Source organism: Varanus komodoensis, unplaced genomic scaffold (genome assembly GCF_004798865.1).
Source record: "Varanus komodoensis strain SLA01 unplaced genomic scaffold, ASM479886v1 scaffold32, whole genome shotgun sequence".
NCBI lineage: Eukaryota > Metazoa > Chordata > Lepidosauria > Squamata > Varanidae > Varanus > Varanus komodoensis.
The window spans coordinates 8,949,403-8,976,353 of NW_025335798.1; the positions used below are offsets into that span (position 1 = coordinate 8,949,403).

Genomic DNA, 26,951 nt, shown 5'->3' on the forward strand with positions numbered 1-26,951 from the left:
AGATGCATGTACTCACATCTTTACTTAATATTTATTTAAAGTTTTTCTATGCCGTCCTATTACTAAAAGACTCTGGATAGATTACAAAGGACAACAAGAAACCAAGAACAAAGAAAGCATTGCAACAACAACCTTTAAGCACTAGTGTGCATGTCTAGGCCTTTGATGCCATTGAGAGTGGTGTCTGTCACGGAAATGGTGACTGGAGGTACTGCATCGTCTTTGGTCCTACCTGGAGAGTGGAGTTCAGAATGTGGCAAGGGCAGAAGTGTTGCTTCTTACCGTGGGGATTATTCTGGAGTTTTCACAGTTATCAATATTCATTCCTGTACGATGCTGCTGCATGGATAGGCAATGTGTTGTCATCAGCAAACCAAATCTCCCTGCATGAAAATTTGAACTCATTGATGGGCTAGATTAGGGTAAATAAATTCAATCCAGACAACTGGTTCTGCTGCTCACTCGCAGAATGAATTATCTTGATCCAAGCTGTAATTAATGTACAAATAAAGAGAGCCAGTTGTGAAGAAGTGGCTAGAGGGTTCAACTAGGACTGAAGAGATCCACCCTCTAGTCTCCACTCAGACCATGAAACTCAGTGGGCGGTCACTGACTTTTAGCCTTACCTACCTCACAGGGTTGTTGTAGAGATAAAAATGGAGAGTAGGAGCACTTAAGCTGCAGTAGGTTCCTTGCAAGAGGGAAAAAGGTGAGATATAAATCTGAAAATCAATCCAATAAATGAATAGACCAGTGAGAATGATCCGATTATTTCTTTTTCTCCTGGGATTCCTGGTCAGGAGCAAAAGTATGTTCATCCCTTGGCAGAAGAGTGCAGATGCCCAGCTCACCCAGTGAATGTGGACTAGCAAGTTAGCAGAGCTGCTTGATTATCATAGCCATTGTGGCACTCAAGTAGAGAATGTTGTCCCGCTGCTATACAGCCAGATCTGACTTTGATATTTCTCTTCAGTGCAGAGAGTATAGCCCATGCAATATTCATCTGTTCTGTGAATTGTAGGATATATTAGTTCAGTTGATTTTTGTTCAGGATTTACTCAGTTTGCACTTTCTGAACTAACCACAGAAAGTGTGTAGAAGAGACACAATCTGGAGTTGAAGTTTACATTTGTTGTCTTTGCAGTGTGATTTGCAGACCTCCCCCCTCCACCAAATTTGTTCAACAGCATGCATACATTTGAAAATTGTGCAGGAAAAAACGTGTACTTTTGACAAATAGTACACATTTTCTCTTGTAAAAGAACAAGAGAAGAGCATCCCCATTTGACTATACATAGCTGATGCATACATTTGGGAAAAAATGTACAGATTTTCATGCAAAAAGAAAAACAATGCTTGCAATCTAATACAGGCTCAAGTCAGAATGAACTTTGGGGTGGAATTTGGAGGACTTTGACAAGCTCGTGTTTTGCTGATTTGCACATCCCTAGAGAACTGGCACTGACCCTTGATAAAATGTGTGGCCTAAAAATAATACAACAGGAGGCACTGCACATTTCTCAATGGGACTACGCATCAGATAATGCAGTCCATTCCCCAATAGCGTGTATGAGTGAAGCATGAATGAGCTATAGAAAGTGATGTGGAGAGTACAGAATGCATCTCACGTGGTGTGGTGTGTTCTCATAGTCTCCTTTGTTGTGTTCTGTCTGTGTGTGAGAGGGAGGGAGGGAGCTGAGGGAGGAGACTCTTCCTACCTCTGATGCAACACAGAAAGGGGAAGAGGGAATCCCTTCTACAAAGCAATGCAGCAACATCGGACCAAGATTTTTTTATAGCTCAAATTACACGTTTACCCTGGCTTTAAAATGTGCAGACAAAGTGTAATTAGTGACCACATAATTGCCTTCTTTGGAGTAGAGTGCATACATTCTGTGCTGGGTGTATTTTGTAAACTATTCCAGATAAGTCATGTTAGTTTAAATGCTATTAAATGTAAGCCTCTAATGGAGTTTTGATCGCAGGTTAAGTCAGAGCTACCATAAGTCTGGCTCTCTTGTGCGCTTTCTCTCCCCCTGCCCTGCTTCGTCTTCTTTCACACTGATTGTTAGTCAGATGGGGGTCCTATTGATGGCTTTCCCACCATGTTAAGATTCACTGTGGATCATTTTGATTTCAACTGTGGAGCATCCCACAGCCATACCAATGGGATATGTTCTGTCATGCTGCTGTGACCCAGTTTCCCCCCTGTTCTTTGTCTCAGACCTTCTATGACCACTTCCCAGTTCTCTTCTCTGATAATTTACTCCAGTCCTGCATTAACGGTGCATTAAGTTAGGCTGCTCTTCAAGCAAAGTACTTTTCTTGCACTCCATCATTTAAAACAGGAAGATCATGATTGGATGACATCATAAAAAATACATGGAGAGATCCTCCTTGCCCTTACTGACAACCCAGGGCAGTTTCCTATCTAGGATTGTTTTTAATGCAGGGAAGTTGCTGAATATTAAAGAAAACCAAATGGAACAGACATTTCTGCTCAGGGGTGGAACTTGGAAGTTCAAGAAGGCTGATTTAGATCCTTGGCCTAAATAATGCCCATTTGGTTTCACTTACTGATTCTACTCCACTCATCTCCTGAGCAATTGTGATTGTGCATGAAAGGATCAGCGACGTTAAAGAAAAAGGAACATGTGATGCTCCAGATGATGCTGGACTGTGATTCCCATCACCTGTTGCCAATGGCTATACTGAATATGGTTGATATAAGTTGCATTCCACCAATGTGTCCTGCGACAGCAGGGGGTTGGACCTGATGGCCTTCATGGCCCCTTCCAACTCTACTATTCTATGATTCTAACATCTGGAGCGTCACACTTGACAGACCATGACAGCTTCCGCTATTGGTTTCTACATTTACTAAACAAATAGAAAATGCCAGGTTACAGTGTCACTCACTTTGGTTTTTCATTCTTATCCAAGCAAACCTGTGCAAAACGAGGTGGAAGGGTAATCTTGTCAGGTAGAGCAGTGGTGCCTTGCAAATGCCGTCTGGCCACAATGCATGTGTGTGCAAGGACACACACATACACACCAGGTTCCACACTGGTAGATGGTGCAGCAGTCGTGTTCTGTCCTGCCTCTCAGCACAGCTTCTCATGAGTCTGCATTGTGAAGGATTAGTGCTGATTTAACTATCTGTATTGCTGGCAGTCCTCAGCAAGGGAAGGACCAGCTCTACAGATTTCACTGAAGTAAACCTTAATATTTTATGTTCCCCTCTTGCTTCTTGTTTTTGCCTGCTGAATTTGTAACTGTCTTATATTTCAACAGTTGGAGTAAAATGCCTTGCATGGAATTTCAAAACAATATAAGATGTAGAAGCATCACTATGGCTTTTTGTAGCAACAGTGCTTGTTTTTTGGAGCAAGGAGGAAAATGAAACCCCACTTTTAAATGCATGTAATAATGCATGCAATTTTTGCATGAAGTTCAAAATGCAAAACAGGAGTTCACCCTAGTGAAACTCATAAGAGGAATATTATGCATGTTAAGAAGTTTGTTAAGGTAAACCATTTAACCTCAGAAAGGAAGTGCCCTTGATGTTGCTTCATCTTCTTACTGCCTCTTCCAGCTGCATAAGCATCCACCAATAAACTGATCAATATTCACCTGCCCTGCTTAACTATCTAGAATTTACTGCACAACAATGCAGTGCTATGTCTACTCAGAAGTAAGCCCCATTGAGTTCAATGAGACCTACTCCCCTGTGACTTAAGATGTACCCAAAGTGGATTGCATTCATTGAAGTAACATAATATGCATCATATGATAGTCTGGATGGAAAAGAGCAACTGCTTAAATTAGTTTAAAGTTTTCCACTTCACTCTTGTCTCTTTTCATCATTATCTCTAAGTAGGATTTCTGCATTTGAGCAGGCTAAGAAGAAGATATGCCACGGAGGGTAGCTGAAGAAATGCCTTTTCTGTTCAGTCTGCCCAAAGGGCTTCCCCTCCCCATTCCCTTGAAATGTATGTTTGCTTTCATTTCCACAAAAATGCCTGAATCTGCCCAACTCTGATATTTGCTCACATTCTTTGATTGGTACATGGATATATCCTCTTCAGGATATAGCCTCACTTTTTATCCCTCCTTTGCCTGTTTACATGGCCTTGGAAAGTTACAGGTACCAAATTTGGCATCTTCCTAATCCAGAAGATATTAATAATCTTTCCAGGCAAATAAGGACAAGTTGAAGAGGCTTTTCTGCAGTCAGATAAAATGTCCAAATTTTGAAGAAAAATATGAGATCCTGTGCATCTTCAACAAACATGGAAGCAAACAAACGAATCATATTGCAAGCATTTCCTATTCTCGTTCCCGTAGTGCAGGGCCAGGGAACCTGTGGCCCGGAAGTTTCCAGATCCCAACAGCAGCAGCCCAGGCAGCATGGTCAACAGTAAGTGATGATCTTACCCCAAAACTTCTGCAGGGCCACAGGCTAGGTGAGCTGGGAAGATCCCAGAAATAGGGATTCAAGCACTGTTGTCCTGGGGCAGTCCTAAGAACAGCCCAAGTGCAATCTGAAATTTGCATAACACCCAAGTAAGCCTAATTTGAATGCCTGCTACCTCCTCCCACCTTCTGCTTTAAGACTGAGGCTACATGTAGCCTGCATGGTTGCAATAGCAGAAAGCTTCCCCCCCACACATACACACCCGCTACTTTGGTTTGCACCTAACCCAGGGATGGTAAACTGCAGACCAGCTGGAGCAAATCTGGCTTTCATTTGGTCCAATTCTATCTTCAGATCAGCTAGGTCACCACACCCCATTTCCCCTGGTTGTGATGGGGTTTTATGACTGTTCCACATGTTCTCTCCATTCCCACAGGTCAAAATGCTTCCCCTAAGGCTTAGTTACTGGGCGAAATAGTTTAAAATTAAATTATTCTACTAGCTTTGGCCCACCCCACACCATGTGAAATCCAGTCCCTGAGAGCTTCTCTGAAATACAATTCAGATCTTGTGCTGAAGGAGTTTTCCCACCCCTGATCTAAACTGATGAAGAGCCCTGGAGAGTACAGAAACTTGTGCACTATTTTGTGACAGTTTGGTTGGCTGAAATATATTTCCCTGATGTGACTTTTGCATTGGTTAGGTTGCCTTTGCTGAATATACATTTGGTGGTAAACACTGGTTTGTTGCTGTGTATCCCACACTTCTCCACTAGGAGCTCAACCTCAATGCCTGCCTTAAAGAATTCCACATGTGGGCTATGCAATACTGAACCCCATTTTTTAAAGCTGGTGCACAACTAGACATACTACTGGCCATGTTTTGACTTCCTCCAAATCAGTGTTTGGTTTTGCCTACTAAAACAACCTAGCTAGGCTCACTGGGTTGGCCATCCAGTACACAACACAGGCCTTGTCTGATAACTCTCCTGAACCTGGCTTCAGGTTCCTCCACTGGCTTCAGTGAGAAAGAAAATACTCTCTGCACATGTTCTGTATTATAGGCTCTTCCAAGGTTAAGTTCTGATGCTGAAAACTGTTAAGCTCTAGTTTACTTGGAATTGATCAAAGAAGAGATTGGCACTGAAGAGTTTAACTGCTAGCAAACTGGAGTATGAATGAGCTTCTGTTTTGATTTAAAACCAAATAGGGTCATGATGCATGTTCAGCTTAGGTAGACACTGGCTGCATCTTTATTGAAAAGATTGCTTCTACATTGGCCCTTTGAGTAGCATCAGATAAATGGGTAGACAGAAGCCAGAAAGGTTGTTGTGTGCGGCTGTGTGGACCCTCCATACATCCATGCTGGCTCACTCACTCTTCCTTCCTTCCTTCCCTCCCTCCCTCCCTCCCTCCCTGGGATTTAACAGTTGTTCTGCTATGTATTGACACGGGCCAGGCTGCCAAAAGACTGCCACTATATTAAGTTCAGCACACAGCTGGACTTCTTCTGTGCCTCCTAGAACAAACCTGCTGTGGAAACTTGAATCATTTCTGTGACAAAGCCCCTGAACTTCACTTCACTTCTCTCTCTCTCTCTCTCTCTCTCTCTCTCTCTCTCTCTCTCTCTCTCTCTCTCTCTCTCTCTCTCTCTCTCTCTCTCTCTTTCTCTCTCTCAGCAGCATGGAAACCTGTGGATTTTCAGCTTCACTTCTCTTCTCTTCTCTTCTCTTCTCTTCTCTTCTCTTCTCTTCTCTTCTCTTCTGCTCACTCTGCAGCTGAAACAATGGGAAGATATTCTAGAAGGCCACAGCTAAAAGAGGGCTGGGGAAGGTCCATAGCTGTGCATTCTATACACCAGTGATGCAAATATTCAGGACCCCACTCAGCAGAATGAGCATGATGGCTGGGGAATGCTGGCAGTTGTGGCATTCTTTTTCCATCTAACCATGCATAGGACCATCTAGAGAGGGAAGGATATAAAACCATTAGGTCAAGAATCTAAAATTGTCTACAACTTAATTCATGATGGTCTGACTTCATTCTTGATTTCTTGTAGAATTTGATTTGGTTTTGCAAAAACTCTGAGGTGCATCTTTCAGACCCAAGTAAAAATAGTCTCTCAGGTGTTTTTGGTATTGTTTTAAATGAATAAATCATCTAGATATTACATTTAATCCAAGGCTGCATAGTCTGCTAGGAACGAGAATATGTACCATTTTCTCGGTGTTTGAATTACACCGGTGGGTGCAAAGGAAACCCAGCTCCCTTCCTTTTTGTCATAGCACCCTTGGGCACTGTCTTTGGAAGGCTATGGGCGATCTCAATTTGGTCAGGTTAGAGTTTGCAGCTTGTGAATTCCATTAAGAATCTTCTGCCTTTCTGTTTATAATCCATTTACCCAAATACTCTACTAGTCCTGAACCACAATGCTAAAAAGGGGCAGCAGGGGTTGTTCAGCCCTGCCACACTTTTATTAACATCAGCCTTCAACAACCCAGTGCCCTCAATATGTTTTGGACACAGGCTGACATAATCCAACTGACATAGGCTACGTTGGCTAGGAATTGGGGAAATAGTAGCACGAAATACCAGGCAGACACCAGGTAATGGAATCCTGGTCTATATCAAGAAAAAGCAGACATTCAGTTGATGTGAATGAGAGGTGCAACATAATCAAGACTAATTATTCCTACTTAACTCTGCATGATAAAAGACAGTGGAGATTGACCTTGGAAGAACTTTGCTCACTCGCTGCAGCCAGGGGCTGCACTTATAGATCTCATTTTGGAGGATGTCTGGCTTCAACAACTTGACACTGTATTTTTGAAGTGCATAAGATCAACTCTGCATTTGTATTTGAATATACTACTAGATACATCAACGGGATTAGAGCAGTATGAGAATGAAACAAATGACCTAGCTAAGTTGTGGGTTCACCCATATGACTTAAAGGCGTTCAAGATGCCACTGGACAGCCATCTGAGAGGGATGGTATAACTTGGTGTCCTGGACTGGCCAAGGGGTTGGACCCAATGGCCTTCTGGCCCCTTCCAGCTCTACTGTTCTGTGATTCTATGAATTAATCTGATCAGTTAATTTGCTGTAAACCAGCCTTCCCCAATGTTGGAACACTTCCATCATCATCTCTAGCTATTTTCATCATCCCTAGCCATCACAGATACTGGAGATGAGCAGAATTATAATCCAACATTTGCAGAGGATATCGGGTCAGGGAAGCTGACCATAAACTGAAAAGTGCAGTGCTCTGCACAATCACAAATACAGTGACAGTCTGTGCCATTATCATGTTCATTTACTCACCCAGTTCATCACAAGCCATGTTTTCTCTCACCAGTATAACTCAGAAAGGGCTCTTGTTATAAGAGCGTAACAACAAAAGGCCACCTCCAAATTTGTGCAGATGTTCTGATTTACACAATTTACAGAGGAAACTGGCACCAATTCGGACATTTGCACTGACTGAAGTGGAAATCAGGAATCTGGTGAATGTTGAGCACGTATTTGACAATTTACTAATATTTTCAGGAGACATGTGTTCACCCTCATTCTCATGTCTGAAGCCTTGGACAAGACATGTTTGCATGTTTTGTATGTGAAATGAAATTCCCATGCGCCATCCATAGCATGGATGCTGTTAGCAATTTCTTGCAACTGTTGATAACAACACTTTGGTTTTGTAAATGGTTCATCACAAACATATTTTACTCTCTGTACCCAAGATTTGGCTCTCTTTCCTTATCTGATGAAGAGTTGTGTGAAACCGAACTTACATGTTCTCAAGTTGGCCTAATGTCTACTTTGCATTGTGTTTCCTAAATCAGCCAAGAGCTATTATTACATTCCAGATGTAAAAGTGATAGCGGTTTGCAAATAGGTTAAATCAGTTATGAGATCTATGGAGTGAGAAAGCCTAACTCCATAAATTTCCATTTGTTTAACAATTCTCAAATCTTCTTTGGGGACAATAATACATATGAATTCCTGCAGTTTGATAGAGCACTGTTTGTGTTCTTTGATTTCTGAGACCGCTTTATGGGAAATGAAACAAACGAATAAAAACAGAATCCCAAATTACAACCGGTGAGAGCAATTCAGGGCACAGTCCTATCATCCCAGCATTCCCCATGCTATCTGGGGAGTGGTGGAAGTCATAGGACTCTTTTCTGTCTAAATATGCATAGAATTGGCCCCATAAACTCCTTTCTCTGAACCACAGTTGCAAATGCTTTCCAGCCAGCCCTTACTATTTACAGAATTTACATTGGTTCTTTGTGTGCTACCCCAACTCCCTAAAGTCAATATTTCCAAGCTGTATGCTCTCTGTACACACCTTTTAGAGGAAGATGCTTCTGTTGCCGTTCCTGGCAATGGAAATGATGCTGGTGTGGGTTCCTCCAAGCTCTGTCGACACCAATTTGCATTGGGAACCCAGCATTCCTTGGTGATTCCTATAAACTTGCCAAGTTCAAAGAGCCTTTAGTTGCTTGTCTTTGTCAAAAACCCTGTTGGAGATCTTTTATGTCGAAGATGTAGGATTTCTCCAAATGACTTTGATTATTTATTCATTCCTCTTCTCTGGTTACCCTCGTGCTGATATCACGAAGACCCCCTTGTCTGGCTCCGCACTTGCTCTGAAATGCAGGGAGCTTAGTGCCTTTGAAACCATTTTGTGTTGCATGCTTTTTTTTCCATAAAATGAAGGAGATGGGGTTTTTTTAAGTTCTTTTTCTTCTTTTCCTCTCCACAGTTCCACAGCATATTTTTCCAGCCTTCCATTCCCCTTTGCCAATTGACATGCGTCACCAGGAAGGAAGGTACCATTATGAACCTCATGCCATCCATGCGATCCACGGGTAAGTTTGAGAACTTTGTTCTGCCAGTGTTGCCTCCACTTCCTGCATGTTACTTTAATGAAAGAGAGAGGGGAAAAAACATGCTACAGTGTACATGGCAAGCAAGACTATGTTCTAAGACCTTGTTCTATTCCCAGCTTCCTAAGATTCCTAGAATCTGTTAATCTTTTCTCTGTATAAGTTTGCTAACCTGACTGAGCCAAGCTTTAGACACTATCAAATTTTAGTCATCACAGTGACTTTTATATAGAGTGTACTTTTTTATATAGTTTGCAGTGTAAACAGCAACATCACTGACCATCAGAGCTGCGTCTGGTCCCTGATTCAGGTCCCACATTACACAAGTGCAGATATTGATTTTGGGCCCATCATCCAGTGTTCTAGGAATATCATTTTTTTCCTTTTTCAAAAGAGCATTGTGCTAACAGGCAGCTTTTATACAAATGTAATAAATGAATGAAAGGTTCTAGCCATGGGTACTACAAAGGATTGAAAGCAAATGGGCAATGGCTACTGAAAGTTCAAGGACTGGAGCTGGCATGGCAAGATGTACGGGAAGCGGGGAACCAAGTCTTAATTGCTCTGTGTTTCTCTTTGCTCCTTCCGCAGACTAGGAAAAGTACTACACATAAGCAAAATGTGCAACTGTATGCAAATAAGTTTTGGATTTCTCAAATGGACTGATGGGTTTGGACCTGGGGAGGTGGCGAAGTGACAAACAGGAAAGCAAATGACATTTTAACAGCAGGAGAAATTGTAGGACTGCTCCGGTTTGGACATCAACTATTTCAGCCTTCCCCAGCCTGGTGACCTCCAGACGTTTTACACTGTACTTCCCAGAATTCCTGGATGTGTTGGCCATGTTGATGGGAAATGATGATGTCAGAAACAACTGGAGGACACTAAATTGTTCAGAAGGCAGGATTGTTCAGAGCTGTACCATTGTGCCTAGAGCTGAGCATGTAGGAGCTGGATCCGGATTTAGACATGCTTGGAGTACTCCTATTGAAATCAGTGTTATTTAACCTAGTGATAACTACAGCCCCATATATTTCAATAGGAGTTCTTTATGCAGGACTGAATATGGAACCAACCAGGAGCTGCACTTTTCTAGTTGTTGTGTTGTCATTTTCCATCATTTCTTCTGGTTTTGCAAGGTCTGAGAGGCAGCAGGCCTGCGGGGCACTACAGCCTTACCCTCAGTTGCTGGAAATCTTAAAGTATGATCTTACACATTTGCTCAGATGTGAGCCTTTCTGCAAAATTGATGAGATTTACTTTCCAGTAAAGGTATACCAAGAGAGCAGGATGGGGATTCAGAAAATCTGGGTTCTTGTCCCCTGTCAGCCATGGAGCTCACTGGGTGACTTTGGGCCAGTCACAGCCTCTCAGCCAACCTATCTCACAGGGTTATTGTCATTATTGTGAATTTAAGTTTGAGAGCAGCAGGAGAATGATGCAAGCTGCCCTGAGGGCCTTGAAAGGAAAAAATGCAGGATATGAATATAATAAATAAAGGATTGCAGCTTTCATCAGCTACTTTTCTGGCTTCTAGAATTTTGCAAGTGTGGCCTTCAAGCATAGCTCTGCATTTCATAAAGGAGTAAAAGAAAGGTGTAGATTCTTGGGAAACAGATTCGTGTACTTGGCGCTGATTCTGCCTAATTTTGTGTCTTGCTTAGCCCAAGTATCAGCCTGTTTGTTCTGTCTACTCTAGTCCAATCTGGGTCAGAAGCACTACTCATCAATATTGTAAGCTCCTATAGCCCTACCTGCCCTTCTGATGATTTCATATTTCTGTGGCTTGGTCTACAACCCTGTGATCCACATTGACTCATAGAAAAGAAATGAAAGGCTTCAGAGAAGAGGAAAATAACTCCAGAGCGAGAGGTTTCCAGGGGCCTTTTTAGCTGTGTTCCAACCCTGCTCCAATCTGTGAAAAGAAAAACATGTTGCGCTGCAGTGCAATGGGAAGAGCCGTGCAGCCGAGGGTTTCCTCCCCCTTCCTCTTCTGGAATGCTCTGTTTCCGGATATCCCCCTTTTTGAGCAGGCGAGGAACTGCTGTGAGGATGAAGGCAAGTCTGAAGGTCTGACAGCTGGGCAATTTCATGCAATGAGGAGCTGTGGAGGTCTTTGAAAAGGGTATTAACTGCTCCATTGTTGCCAAAAAATGCCAGGCACGGCGCCTGGGACAAAATGTGCTTCCCCGGCTGTCCTGAGTATCCCTTGTTGGATTTATCATTGCACGGCTAGCATGTTGATTACTGCAGTAAAAATGCCCCATCCGGGGGCTCAATAATAAAACTTCCACAGTGATAAAGTGATGCATAAATTCATGTTTGTAGCTTCTGAAATGCAAACCTGTGGGTTTGATAGCAGTTGGTTCAAGGTGGCAGCAAAGAATACTCCGAACTTCAAGCTTTTTAGAAAAGAAAAATCCGCAGACTGGTGTGGGAGGAAGAGCGGAGGACAGGTCCCCAGCTCTGAATCAGACACAGTCCAGGGGGCCACCGTATTGCTGTGCCATGGATGTAAAAAGAATCAAAATGGAAAACTGAAAGAGAAATGCCTGGGGAAATAGGAAGGACTTCACCTGGTGCAGAAACGGCACAAGGTAGGTGCCAGGCAAACCTGTCTTGGGAGGTCCTTGCATCACTGTGCTGCCACAGCAGCAAAAGGCCCTCTTCCTAGCAGCATGGGGGCTTCCAGAGAAGAACCACTGAAAATGGTCTTAGGATCCAGGTAAGTATATAGGTGAAGAGGTGAGGCAAACTTTCCAGTAACCTGACCCAAGCAGTTACGGTTTTGAATCTTGATACCAGCACTTTAAATTGGGTACAGAAAGGGATGGGCAGCCAATGCAAAATGGGGAAAAAATTCTGGCATGTTATGATCATGCTGGCCAGTTTCCATTAGCCATCTCACTGCCCTACTTTCAAGCTTACTTTCACTTACAAGCTGAAGCTTCCTGCCATTTTCAAAGCAGGCCCATGTGTGACACATTGAAATCATCCAGATTAGATGTTACCAGAACATGGATAACTGTAGCTAGGCTACCTCTGCCCAGTAAGGATTTGGTTGGTGTGCGGACTTAAGCTTATAACAGGTGCCCCTTGCCAGTGAAGACCAAAGCACCTTCAAAGTACAAGTTTATTCTTTAACCCTAACCAAACCCTCTCCAGAACAGGTTGAACATCACTTAGCAGGGCAGATGAACCAACCACTAAGACTGCCTCCGCCTTAGCTGGACTGACTCTCAGTTTATTGGTCCTCATCCTTCTGTAATTCTAGAGCTGTAAGATCTCACCCTGCATTGCTATGAAGAATTGTTGCTTCAGTTGAGAAAGCTAATTGGGTTAGTAAATTATTTCTGCAGGCTTCTAGACTCTAATCACCCAACTTCCCCAAGGGTACCGTTTTCTTTCTTAGCCACCAGCATGGTGAAGGATACAGTCTTATGGATTGCCCAAAAGACACAGGATTCAAAGTTTGGAGCCCTCCACCTATTCTCTGCCTTGTAGGCAGGCTATCTTGCCACTGTTCTTCCATATTTAATGGAAGAATCATCTAGGCAGGCCTCTGATTCCATCTGGTTTACTTTTTGGTGGTTTGGAAGGGGTCTGGAGAGGCCCTGGATGCAGGGTATCCTGGCACCTCCCCACAGGGTAGCAACCGTGTAAAGTCAGCTTTCTGTGACAGCTGGGAGGGTAGAAGGGATGGAGCAGGGCTCTTCTACTCTGTGCAGGTAGCTCTGCCTACTGGTGCAGAGGAAGGGATCTGCAGCATCCTATGGTGCCCAAGATGCTGCCTGGGGCCCTAGGATTACTCTCTTAAGGACAAAGGCATTGACATGGGGTGAGAAAAACCTAGTAAAATCCTGCTGGATTGAAACACACAGGTTTATTTAACCGCCATAAAGTTGCAGCCAAAGATTTTTTTTCAAAGCCAAATGTTGTTTTTAACTTAATACTTCCCAGTGTGACATAAAGCTTTACAGTTTACTTAGCTACCAGAAGGCCCATAGCAAGAAGCAGCATTTCCTGAGTTAGGGCTCTAAGGCCTTCTCTGTCTTTTTGGCAGAAGCAGGAGTTGGAGTGCATGGCGTTCACTGATTCCAGATGGGAAAACAAGTTAAGAACAGGCTTGTCTGTGTCCTTACAGGAAAGCTTGGCTGAGAACTAGCCTGAGAGTACAGCATAGATGCGAGAAGGTAGTACAACAGGTCAGGATAATTGTTCCTTCCAATGAAAGACCTTACTTATGAATGACTGTAAGGGCAACCTAAGGTTGAGCAATTCTAGATTTAGTATTTCATCCCCAGTGAAACACAGGGCAAGACATATCCAGGAAGGGCCAGCCTAAGACATTTTGCTGCTTCAGGCAGAACAGGACATTAACACATGTAGTCAAGGTGCAAACTACTCAAGACTGATCACATTATTTTGGCACCAGGCAGAAAATCCCACAAGCACCTTCTCCTGTAGGAAGAAATACAACTGGTTGTACGCATATCTGGTGTTATCCTACTTTAAGTTGTTGTTGTCGTTAGTTGCAAAGTCGTGCCCAACCCATCATGGTCCCATGGACAACCTTCCTCCAGGCTCTCCTGTCCTCCACCATCACTCGGAGTCCACCCAAGCTCACACCCACTGCCCCAATGACTCCCTCTAGCCACCTCATCCTCTGCCGTCCCCTTCTCCTTTTGCCATCAATTGTTCCCAGCATCAGGGTCTTCTCCAGTGAGCTGTTCCTTCTCATTAGGTGGCCAAAGTATTTGAGCTTCATCTTCAGTATCTGGCCTTCTAAAGAGCAGTCAGGGTTGATTTCCTTTAAGATTGACTAGACCAACTGAAATGAATGGGATTTGAGTTATTAACCTCAGCTACAACCCAATAGTAATGCATTTTAAATAAGTATTTGCCATCGTTTCATGCTGCACAAAATGAGCAGCCTGAGGCAAGCACTTCACATTGTCTAACGGTAGGGCTAGCCTGTATGCAGCTGATATTGTGGATAAAGCTTTCATGGTAATGCATGTTTGGGCATGTTTGCCTGTGACGGGGAATATCAGAAAGCAGTAGTTGCGTGCCCTATGGAATGAGAAGCATTCTGGATAAAGCTACACAAACACAACTCAGGCACGTCAAAGCCAAACTAAACATGATATGAAACATCTCATTGGTTGATGGCTGGCTGGAGGATGCTGGAAGCTGTAATCCAATATGTCTGGAGGGCATCAGGTTGGAGCAAGATAGGAGAATGGGTTTAATCCTTTGCCCCATCTCAATTCCATTCTGGATTCCGCCTGCCCCCCTTCCCGAATTTTCACATTTGCACTGGCAACAATGACAATGTTCCTCCAGGGACAGATTGCAGAGGTGGGGGATTCTGATCACAACCATGGTAGGGACAAACCAAGAAATCTCCTCTCGCCCCAAGCCGCATTCCCAGTTCAGATCCCCCACACTCACACTTGGTGCTAGTGAGTAAACAAAACCTCAGCATGCATTCTTTTTACATCTAGCTGGTTGCTATTGAAGTATACTTTTCACGTTGCTGAAGGCCAAGCTGTGGCAGAGATGTCAGGGATGACATAGACAGCTGGATGGCTTTGCTCTGGCCAGCATTTGCAGGCTGGGGTGTGGACTGCTTCCTGGTTCAATGGGCAAAACCAATGAACACAAGCAGAGCCCAGATGGATCAGATCAGATGCCTTCCTAGTCCAGCATTCCATTGTTACAGTGGCCAACCGGAGGCCTCTGGGAATAAGACAAGTGCCACAGGACCAAGGCACGGGAAGCAGAGCTGTGTATGTATTCTGTAAGACAAAGTGACTCCATCTCATAGATTTGATTTGTTATCTGCTATCCTTCACAAACTTTCTTGATGCTGCAAAAGAGATTGTTGTGGCATGGTATCAAGTCAGCCTATAGAATCCTGTTTCAGAATTTGAGAAAGCAGCATTGGAGATGGTAAGCATACAATTGCCGCACTACCCACTGATAATAATTGTTGAACTTGGTAAAGCATTTAGTACCCGAAAGATCACAAAAATCAAATTTAGCAGAAGATCATATTTGCCACAGATCAGAAAGCTCCAGTGTTTCTATCAAAATCATCATAGTTATATAAAGTATAAGGATAAATTCCTCTTGTTGGGGTTAGAATTTCTCAGAGGTCTTTGGCTAAACTCACAAAGAGAACTCTCAAATGTGGAATCATCTGCATCAGGAGTCGCTTCTCAACAGCACTTTCAAATGGCTGAGTTAGAAATGATCATAGAATATGTTATACTCCATGGTACTGCGTAGTGGGAAAGCTCTCTGTAAATAATTTGAATTTCTTGTGGTTATTCTATTATAATCAGAGTAATCAGTTTTTTAATTACATAAAAAAGACTTTTATTCCAAAATGGCAGCATATTTTCCCTGTGGAAAAGAGAGGAAGAGCATATATTGCAAAGAAAAATTGAGTCACCAAGCTTTGGCTTTATGATTAATATGATCGGAGCCTGACAGAGGGTCCACCCATTCATCATGACCATATTCTAGCTGTCTACTTTCTTGCCTGTACCAAATGTATCTAATTACATGAACACTGCACAGCAAATTAAGTGTAGTCTCATTTGTTGTCAACCACGGTGTCTTATTATCTGCCTGCTGCTTTGTGTCAAAGGTTTGTTTTCTGGCTGCTCAACATGACACAGCTCTATGTTCCCTTTCATCACTGTTTGCATATACCCTAATGAGAGAGGGCGCCGGTTCATCACAGCTGCTGGGGATGGGATCAGTGGGGTTCCAACAAGAGACCGTGGCGGGGCAATACGGAAGTGGAAGCACAGGACCTTGTTTTCCATGCTTCCATGAATTGAAAAGGTGACCCAAATCAGGGCAATCCAGCCAGGGCACATCGCACAGTGTGCAGTTCGCTCAGAGCAAGTTTGCAAGTGGGCGGCAGGGTAAACAGATCTGCATAGCAATCGCTGACAGATGTCGCATAGTTGGATGAGAGCAGGTGTGCTGGGAAAGCACGCTAAGGTAGGATAAACAAAGTAACAAGCAACTGGCTTGCACCAGAGGTTGGCCAGGGGTGGCAGCCTTTTGGGCTGGTGGGCACATCGGGACATTTGAGAAGATGTCCAAGACAGAGTCACAACACGGATTGTACAGGTGGGCATAGGTGGTCACAAAGGGCAACTAATGGGTCCAGAGGTATTCATGGCAGCGGTAGAAGTTTCCACTCTGCGTTGAAGAAATCCAGTAAATGTCTGTCTGTCTGTCTGTCTGTCTGTCTGTCCACTTCTGAGTAAAACGGTGAATAAAATAGGGAGGGGTGGGATAAACAACCATGTTGTTTACCCCTTTAAGAGAGCACTCCTTTAGCCCCTGTGTGAGATTCCCAGGAATCATGCAGTGACTCAGATTGTTCACTCCAAGACTGGAGACTGCCAACCTTGGAAGGGGGGGGGGGGCGGGTCACAGACCCACCCCCACCTGCTTGCAATGAGTACAGAGAGTACTGCACCAGCTGCCTTTCTGAGGATGGAAAGACCACCCAAAAGGAGAGCGGATGTTTTGGGGGACAGACACAGGAAACAAGTGGAAGGGCCAGAGAACAATTTATTCTGAACCTCATCCTGCTTGCTTCCATCCCACCCCTAAAATGCCCTTGCTAGACAGGCTGAAATGCCCATTTAGAGGGAAAAAATCAAAGATCGGAGACATAGGAGACATAGGAGACAAAGACCATCTCTACTGCTCCTCTCTCCTTGCTATCTTCAATCTAGCAGAAATCTTGGAAGCCTCTGAGTGAAGGTCTTCTAAGTAGTGAAGGCACAGTGCATACGACTTCACCCAAAATGTAGCAGCATCTGGTAGGAGCCCTGGAAAGACCCATTGAAAACACCTGGGAAGGCAGCCATGGATACAGGCACCAGTGGCCACAAGCAACAAGGAACTGCATTCTGGCAAATGAAGGGCCAATGGAAGAGGGATGGGGGGAAGGCCTCTTTTCTATGCCCAGTTCAGAAATTCATTGGGGCGCTCCATCTCTCCTCCACCAGCACCAGCAACTTAGTATTTCTTTTAAACTGACTGATTGGTTCTTTCATATATTTATAATATGTCTATGCTGCCTTTCCGGAATTGAAGTCTTGCCCTTCCCCAAGGCAGCTTACAATATCAAAATCCCCTATCAAAAAACTACTAGTCATAGAACAGCAAAATTTCTTAGAAACAACAAACACCAGCAAGAAAACATCTGACCTAAAGAGTATTTGAAACCTCCAACACGATTGCAGCTCTAGGCTAGGCTGCAGACTGGTTTTACAGGCTGTTACCTGTGGGGGAGCTTATTTACCAGGCTAGAATAAAACATGCGGGTTCAATGTAGATGCTGGATCAAATGGAAGTTTTATGTTTTCCAGAAATTCTTAGTATTAACCTAAGTGTCCTCTAGGAACCAGCCCTCCTTCTTTTCATGGTCATAACCAGAGAGCCAGTGTGGTATAATAGTTAAGAGCATGGGACTGGGACTCAGGCGATCTGGGTTCTAGTCCCCGCTCAGCCATGGAGCCAACTGGGTGACTTTGGGCCAGTCACAGACTCTTAGCCCAACCTACCTCACAGGGTTGTTGTTGTGGGGATAAGATGGAGGAGGAGAATGATGTAAGCTGCCTTGAGCCCTTTGTAGGAAAAAGGCAGGATATAAATTGAAAAATAAATAAATAAATAAATAAATAAATAAAATAACCCAGATGGAATCCATAGCACCTTATGCTCCCACTGTCCCACACTGTCTTCTGGTCCCTGCCCCTGCTAAACCATTCCTTCCATGTGGCCCCTGTTTTTGCCTTGTGTCTTGTTTGGGGCTATTAGTGTCCATTGCTAGATTTTCCATTTATCAAATTTCAGTATCCTCTTTCAAGCCTCTGACGTCAAATTTGTGAGTTGGAGTGAGGGTGGGGGAGAAGACGTGTCTCATCTCTAGCGATGTCCCTATCAATATAAGTACATGAGCACTAAGGAATCCCTCTGCCCCATGACGTGCCCTTTCAGCCACTGCAGCTGCTGTGGTCTGTCCTGAACTGTTAATTGCACATTGTTAATCGGTGTGTGTGCTGTGGTGTTTCCTGGCACAGCTGTGATCCAGGCTGGCTTGTGACCTTTTGCTGTAGAGGCGTAGCCACCCATTGCACCTATGAAAGATGGTATAGCCACCTCCTTCCACACAGAAAAGCTGACTGGGTGGGCAGTTCACAGAATCATAGAATAGTAGAGTCAGAAGGGGCCATGAAGGCCATCAGGTCCAACCTCCTGCTGTTGCCCATGTTTACACCTTCCCTGTTGACAGACTGCTTCTTATGCTGCTTCCAAGCACAGCCGAACGGGGCAGGGGGTGCCACCCTGCGGCCCCTGCGGCTCACCACCACTCTTGGTCCCCTAGCACAGGCCAACGGAGGCGGCAGCCTCTGTCGGCCCTGCCCTCAACCCCCAAGCCCTGCTTTTGATACTGTCGCATCCGTGCAGAAATCACCTGACTGTGGAAGAAAATCATGCAGCAGGCAGAGTGGAGCCTCCAGGCGTGTGGATGTTTGTGCCAGACCTTGAACAGAGATCCCTAGTAAGGGAAGGAATGCTAGGGACTCCTCCACAGGTGCTACGGGAGGTGCCCCGGGGCCTGCGCAGGGGATCCCTGGCTTGCAGGATATGAATAAGAAAAGGCTCCATGTTTGGACCTTAGTTCTGCAATGAAAGCAAAGTAGGTTAGGAACAAGTTTTGTGGAAATTGGGCTTTAAGCTGAATTTGCATGTAAGTCAGATCACGCATGGATGTCCACATTCGTGGGTCTTAGGACCCCCGTGATAGCAGAAAAATTGTAACTATCTCTAGCCCCTTCCCACCGGAACTCACCAGTACCTCCTCTTTGCAGCAACGAAATACCAGAGAGATTTCCCTCTCTGGAAGAACAGACTAGGAAGGAGTGCTTTGGAGGCCTCCCTCTCTCCCTCTCCCTCTCCCTCTCCCTCTCCCTCTCCCTCTCTCTTGCTGGTGATGCTTTGGATGCTTTCCTTCTGTTCCTTTCGCTTCCTCCCTCCATGGTGATGATGATTTCCTGCAATTATATATATTTAATTAATAGTCTTTATGGCAGTTGGTTCATACGAGTATGGGTTATAAGTTGGAAATTTAACTCAGACATTCATAATGCAGGTATGTAAAGCAGTTAACTGCCTGTAAAGCAGTTAAGAACTTTGCACAAAAAACATCAAGGTACCATTTTAAGAGACCAGAAAAATAAAAAAAAAGCACTGGCCAATGACAGGGGTTACATCAGAACTGAACAAAATGCACCCTTAATCAAAATCGATCATGTCCATTTAAAGCAACTGGATTATCTATCTAAAGTTCTTCCAGAACTATGTTGGATTAAATCCCTATCCAGAGAGCAGAATTCTTTCCAGATTGATTGATGTGGCATTAGCAACTCTCCTTCTTGCCCTAATTTTAATTTCCTTTTCCTACTCAAACTTGGTTGTCATCTTCCTCAGAAACTTTGGAAGAAAAATCCCTAACTCAGCTTAAAGAAAAAAAGGGGGGAAACCTGCTGACAACCCCAGAGCCCTGCGGGTTAAAACGTATAAGCTCCATGCTAGATCTTGACTTAGCAAGAGGCTTCTTCAAAGCAGTTTCTTTCCTGTGGTTAAAAGTTGTCAGACACTATGAAATATAACAAGAAAGGTAGCATTGTTTTTTGGTTGATGTTCTGGCATGTTTTAGGATGCAGTCTCAGCACTGTTGTTGTTCTTCTGGCAGATCTACAAAGCTGCAGGGCTGGCTGAAGTCCTTAGTCTAGGGATGGGGGAGTGTCCTTAAATTTTGAAATCGTTCCTCCCTGCCACCAATAAAACAGCTGTGGAAGCTGTGGAAGACATAATCTTGTCTTTGCTTAAAATGTTAAGGCAAACACAAATCTTACATCTTCTGCATAAACCAACTTGGTTGTGCCAGAGGTGTTGAACTACCTTGCCCTTCATTCTCAGCCAGTATGGCCATTCTGCCTGGGGATGAGTGGAGGTGTAGTGCAATGCATCTGGAGGACACCAGGCTGGGAAAGCCATAATAGACAGATGATCAATACTTGCTGCCTGCCTTTAGCAGATATATTAGCCTTTTTTGCTGGGCCTGCTTCAAAATGAGAAGAACAAAGAACAAAGCAAGTAAGCCAGAATGTTCCTTCTTGCTCCACCTCATGACAGCCGTAAAAGCCTGGGAGTGAGATAACCAAATTAGTCAATCAAGTAATTAATTATTCCAGCAATGGCTGCAGTGTGACTTACCTCAGGAACAAGAGTCAGTTGCTTGGGGTGGGGCAAAAAAAAAAAAAAGCCAGTGGGGAGATGGTTATAGGAGAATCAGACTGAAACCCTAAGTGGGCCTGCTATAGGTATTTATGAACATTAATAGCCAAGGCATTCCAAGTTCAACACACCTGTTGAAGGTAGTATCAGCATTAACTATTCCTGAGCAACTATGTTTACAAGGAGCTACAAAATGCTTCAGTGCCAGGACTTACCGCTTGAGGATAAACCACAAGGAGGAACAAGCCCAGTGCTTAGTTTTTGGAAAGTGCCAAAATAGAATGCTTGGCTTATTCTCCAAACATTTTGTTCCTTAAGGCAGCTTTCGATGTTATATTTCTGTACTTCCATTCTCTAAAACATGTAGGGAAGGGAGGTGCAAACTCCTCTGTAATTTCTGAAGAGCTTAATCCTATGTCCTATTTACAGCTGACCTGTTTTAGTCTCTATAAGAATTTCCAAGAAAAGTACAGAAACGGGACACTTCAAGAAGCCCATTGAGAATGGAGCCACTCTAAACACTCTGAAAGCACAATCCTGTGACAAAGCTGACTGACATGCTGGGAGTTGTAAGCCTTTTTAAAATATAAACTTGCATAGCACTGCACCCTTAGTAGAGATTAAGCCCCGATGCAGACTTCCTTCTGAGTAAATGTGCATAGAATGCACCTGTTGCTCAAGTTTTCTTGTCTAATACAAAGTGCAACAAGGAGGTGTGGATGAAGTAAATAGACACACCAGTAACATGTCCCATTGAGTATCACGTATTTGGAAACATGGAACTCTCTTTCACATTTTACAAGAAGACAAAAAACAAACATACCCTGCTATACTGTCTAAAAGGCAATGCTGAGTGAGCATCATGACCAGATACTTTAAGTGTTAGGATACCGAGCCACATACCCACGTCCCTTCCATCTTGTGGGTGGTTTCTGTTGCAACCCAGTCCTTGCCCTTCTGTTATAAAGCCCTGCTCTGGACTTTCCTTTGCTGGGCCTCTTTCCTTTGCATGTGCATCCTGCTATATTCTTTCCATACTAGTGGGAATGACGTGCAACATTTCAAGTTCATCAATGAGTGTCACTTTATTATACTGTGTTCATTTTTGAGGAATCTTTTAATGATTGCTAACACATTTTCCAAGATGGTTTTTAAATAAGAAATATCATGCTATAACACCATAAAGTTTTAGTGTTAATTTTTAAAGAGAATTTTGAAAAAATATGGTGTATTCATCACCCGGTTGCCTCTCTAATATCCTTTATTTAAAAATACCTAGCCAGAAAATGATTTTGCAATAATTAAGAGTTTTAAAAAGAAAGAGAAAGAGGTCACAAAGGGGCACCTGCTACAAAGGCTACGCTGACGTGTGCTGAAATGCGATAGTCTTCCTGCTCAGATGCATCACTGCCCATGTCAGAGCTTAACTCTTTAAAAAAAGATGGCAATGTAGCAGCAAAGGCAGCGACAGCTTCAGAGACTGCACTCTTCCTCCTTCTTTCTGTGTCCTGAGAAAAGAAAGAAGACTCACAGGGGAAATACAGGATGAGAGTGACTAGGTTATGATGCTGTGTGGATGCCCTTTAAAGATTGAGCAAATAAAGTTTGGCAATTCCAAACTCAGCACCCCAAAGGTCTTTCCAGACGGGGATTTCCAAGCACTGCAGACTATTACTCAAAAAGTGCACACAAAAATACTTTATATGAGAACAGCCTTTCCAAACTGGGCCTCCTCCAGATGTTGTAGACTATAATTCCCAGCATTCCTTACTCTTGGCTATACTGGATAGGGGTGATGAGAGATGAGAACCAAAATGTCTGGAGGGCACCATGCTGAAAAAGGTTGTATTAGGAGAAATAGTTTGCTAAAATTGTGTACATGACTGTGCACAACAATACCTACTAATTACAGGTGGGTGCCTTTTGTAAAAATGACAAATTGATGCGGAAATGGGATGGAACAAATGGGTTAAGCTTGGAAAAACGAGAAACTCTGTGAGATCAAAACGGAGATATTCATGCATCCCTATTCCCTGCTGCTGTGAACTCTCAAACTTGTCTTGTTGGGAATGAATGGAACCTTATTTAGGACTAATTAAACTCCAGTTAGCACATTGCCCTTGTGCACTTAGACTTACCTTGAACATGTTCTGTTTGTAGTTTTTAGTGTGTATTTCATTCAATCAGAAAGAGATAATTCTGTCACAAAGAACTCTGTTTCTAGTATCCCAGGGTAGATTAAAAGGAACCCTTTTAAGGTCTCTAAGGTCACTTTTTATAGAAGAAAGCTCACAAGTCAGTTTAACTACATAACACACATTCCAACAAAGCCTCTGTGTTCACTCTTATGTACTTTTCTAAGGTTTTTTTTTTTTTAAGTCTGTTGCTTCTTTTGTTTGATGTCTCTTTGCTTCTTCAGAGCTAGAGCTTCTTCCGCACTCAAAGCCATCAGCTGGGAGAGCAGAGAGTTGTCCCCTTGTGCTTTTGCTTTGGCGGGGGTTAGAAATCAAATAAATAAATAAATAAAATAGCTATCCAGTCACATGGCATTTGGTAAAATATGTATCTATTTATTTATTGCATTTGTATGCCGCCCCATAGCCAGAAGGCTCTCTCACTTGTTTTTTTCTATAAAGCTGACATTAGACACAACAGCCTTAAACAAGCTTAGCCATCTTTCCCCCTCCTTAGGGCATCCTGGAAGAGACCAGTGGTGTCTCATGCATGCTTTTATGTACTGCAGCATAGAGGTTTGCTTGCTCTATGCTACAGTCTCCACATTGCTTTGTGGGATACCATCCCCACTTCAGTGGCTTAAGGCTCAGTTTCGCGGCTAGGGCTAGACCTAAGGGCCGAAGTCCTGGGCCAACACCCAAGGGGTCCCCAGTGGCCAACCAGAGAGCATCAAGTGATGGGGTAGCAGAAAAGAGTCCTTTTTCCAGCCCTTGGGCCTTCTGCGACTGACCCGGCTCACTATGGGCACCCTTCCTTTTTATTTTAAGGGACATTTTAAGATCAAGGGGCAGCCAGCCAGGCATTTACAGAGGATCTTTTTAATTTTTTACTTAAAATATATGTTACTAGTTTCTCCAACAAAGCTGTGCTGATACCAGGTAAGTGCCTTTAGCATCAGAGCAGCAGAAGCAAGCACAATTGTACTGCTGTAGGCTCTCTCTCTCTCTCTCTCTCTCCCCTCTCCCCCCCCCCCCAATTCTTCCCCTTTCTACAACAGGAACTGGAACTCTGGAAAAGTTAGGATCCCTGACTGCCTATGCATATACTCAGGTGTATGTTTAAGCTCACTCTGGAGCTTCAGCTGAACCTGCAAGGATTAACTTTTCCTCCCTACATTCAGTGCACACACAAACCCCATTCACGAGCTGCTAAGTGCACGCTGCAAAATCCTCCATCAAACTTTTCTGCTGAACTCAGAAAGGCCGAGAGCAGTGTTGGTGTGCGCACGAACATTAGCAGCCACGTATACAAGTTAATACCCCTTCCAGAGATACAAGGCAATAATGCCTTAATAGGACTGCAATTGCTATCTGAAAGGGGGAATGAAACATTTGTTTTCAGGATGAAGAAAGTGTGTTCAACCCATTTACAAAACACCTAGAATTGATGGTTTCCTTGCTCTTGGTTTTGACTTTACAAGAAGCCTTTCTTATTTGTTTCATCATTTTTTCCATTCATTTCTGAATCCTGATGGAAAGAAAGGTGTTACAAAGGGACAATTTATGATGATCTAGTCTGAACTTCTCCATATGGATGGGCATTGTGTTCACATCTCCCTACATCAAGCATGTTTCAACAGCACAGATGTGTTTCAGCCACACATTTTCCAAATTTATGGGGTCTCAGATTAAGAAGTTCAAATAGAAAACCATCCAGAATATTCATAAACAAGCTGATCCTTATTTAATTACTTCTGTGGCAAATCACAGACTTTCACTTCTTTTGGAAAATACATTTGGAGCGGGCCTGACATGAACTCCCAGTCTTTCCTTAGAAAACTCTTCTAAAATTGAATGGATTTTGTCATAAATTTTGTCTTGCTTATTTTGCCTGCACTTTTCTTTCTCAAAATAATTCCTGAGTTTGAACAAATTCATCCCACATTGCAATATTTTGTTTGCTTTGGAACTGTTTATTGCTAGCGTTTATTGTTTGCTTCTTTGAAGTCCTGCTGTTTTAATATGCTGCGTTGCACTATTCTTGTAAATCACCTTGAACTAGAGGAGGAAATGTGAGTTATACTTATTTTAAGGGAGTAATCTCATGTTCACTTAGAACAATCATGTGTCCTCTTTTATAGAGGGCAGTCCTCTATTCGAAGGGCTGCCAGAGGACCATTCTTTATTTGACAGGATAATCTGTCACAACCAATTCTGGTATAAAGAGGGAGGACCGTAACAGCTGTTGCCCATCAACAGTTTGCACCTGAACAACACACTGGCCACCTGGTCACAGTCATAGGCACTATGGTGGAATGCACTGTTTAAATTCTAATTGTTAGTTTAAAAGAAGCATGTATACATATTGATTACATATGCTGATTTTATGCAAATATACTCATTTTGTTCCCCCTCCCCTTTTAACCTGCAAGCAAAAAAACAAACAAACCAACAGCCACAGCAAAACACCCCTCAGCTCCCACCTGAGCCACTGTGAATTTCCAGAGCTCTAGATGAAGTATCCCCTGTGGATCTATCTCCATTCACCACTAGAGATTTGGAGTCAGGGTGAATAAATAGCGCTTAAGCTGAACTTTCAAGCCTCTTAGAAGAGAGCTCTCACCAGCACACTTGTAGTCCTGGCTACCAAGAAAGTGTTGTGTCATCACTTTCTTAGAAGCCCGTCTTCTTCTATAGCAACTAACGAATACATCAATAAATCTCTTATAGGTCCCCAGATACTGTGCACAGCTAAAGCATAGCTTTGTCTCAACTATGCTTCAGGAAGAGTTCTGTGTAATTTCAAAGCCTGGCCACTCATATTCCAAAGGACTGGGGTCGCACAGGACATTTGATCTTGCACGCCTGTAATGAAACATGGGAACAGTTACCTATACTCAGGTGGGCAATTCATGGGTTGTAGGTCAAATGTGCCCACCATCGTCCTTGCCTGCACACACACACACACACACACACACACACAGTGCCATGTGTTGAATTCTATCCCAAACAGACTGTGGGGCTGGGCTAGCTCGCACATGTTGCTAAAATTCCCTGGAAGATAAGCCTCCATGGATTTCTTGTTCACTCAGCAACACACATTGCGCTGAACAGACGATCGGGCATGGGGTGGGCTGGCGTAGCGCCTTTCTGAGGCAACCCATTTCCTATCTTGGAAACTTTCTCAGTCCCCCTGCCTGTTCTCATCACTTACTTTGTTCTGCACATGCTGGAGGGGGGAGTCTTGGCATGTGTTCAGGAACACAGATATGCCTGCCTGCTGTGAATTCCTTGTATGTTATAGCCATCAAGGGAAGCCTAGGAGGGCAATAAGTAATGTCCTAAAAAACTGATATGGCAATGCTGCACAGAAGCTCATCTGGACACACTTGCAAAAGACAGGGGAGGGGATTACATTAAGAGAATTTGCACAATTGAGAAGCTCGAACAAAGAAAAAAAGTGAGGGTAGAAATTGCTCCCAAAGAAAGGAGCACGATAGCAGCTCTGGCATAATGCCCATTTGCCAATTTTCCCCTCTCACAATTATGCTTTGAACGGATACTTATGAGTGCCCTGCCCTCTTCTGACACTTCCTCAACACCCAGCAAAGCCAACAAGTGGGAACTCTTGGCTGTCCTGATTGTGGAACCTTACTTAGGAACAGCTGCCATGGGGATCCGTGCTTGGCACTTTCCTTCACCACCAGCTGCCTTTGCCATTCTCTCTCAGACCCTTGCTCCAAGTCTTCAGATTTGCACAAATTGGTTTGCTCCACCCCTTCTAATCTAGTTCTACCATCACACTATTGGCCAGCGCTCCCTTGCAGCTGAAAGTGGACCAGATTGAGGTACAAATTGCTGTGCACGCATCATCCATCCTTGTAGTAAAGTGAAAAGCAGTTAAAGTAGTCAATTTCTGTCGAGAAGCTGCTTATTCTGCATCTTCTCTACACAAAAAATAAATAAAATAAAAGCAGAATTGTTAGTTTGTGTGATATCAGAATTCACCTAGAACTGCAAGGTAGCACTGCGAGGCTTAGGCGAATGGGGCGGCAGATAAGTCTGCTCAATAAATAAATAAATATTATTACTTTCAACAATATTATGCAAAACCTACAGTGTC

The 26,951-nt window shown here is 43.5% G+C and overlaps 1 protein-coding gene across 1 annotated transcript in view; it reads left to right on the forward strand.

The window, feature by feature from the left end:
- Window positions 1-26,951, forward strand: part of GLI2 (GLI family zinc finger 2) — a 264,116-nt gene that overhangs the window by 164,853 nt on the left and 72,312 nt on the right. Inside the window, exon 3 of the mRNA XM_044438429.1 lies at window positions 9,188-9,293. Coding sequence (XP_044294364.1) covers window positions 9,188-9,293 — 106 coding nt within the window. The remainder of the gene's footprint in view (window positions 1-9,187; window positions 9,294-26,951) is intronic.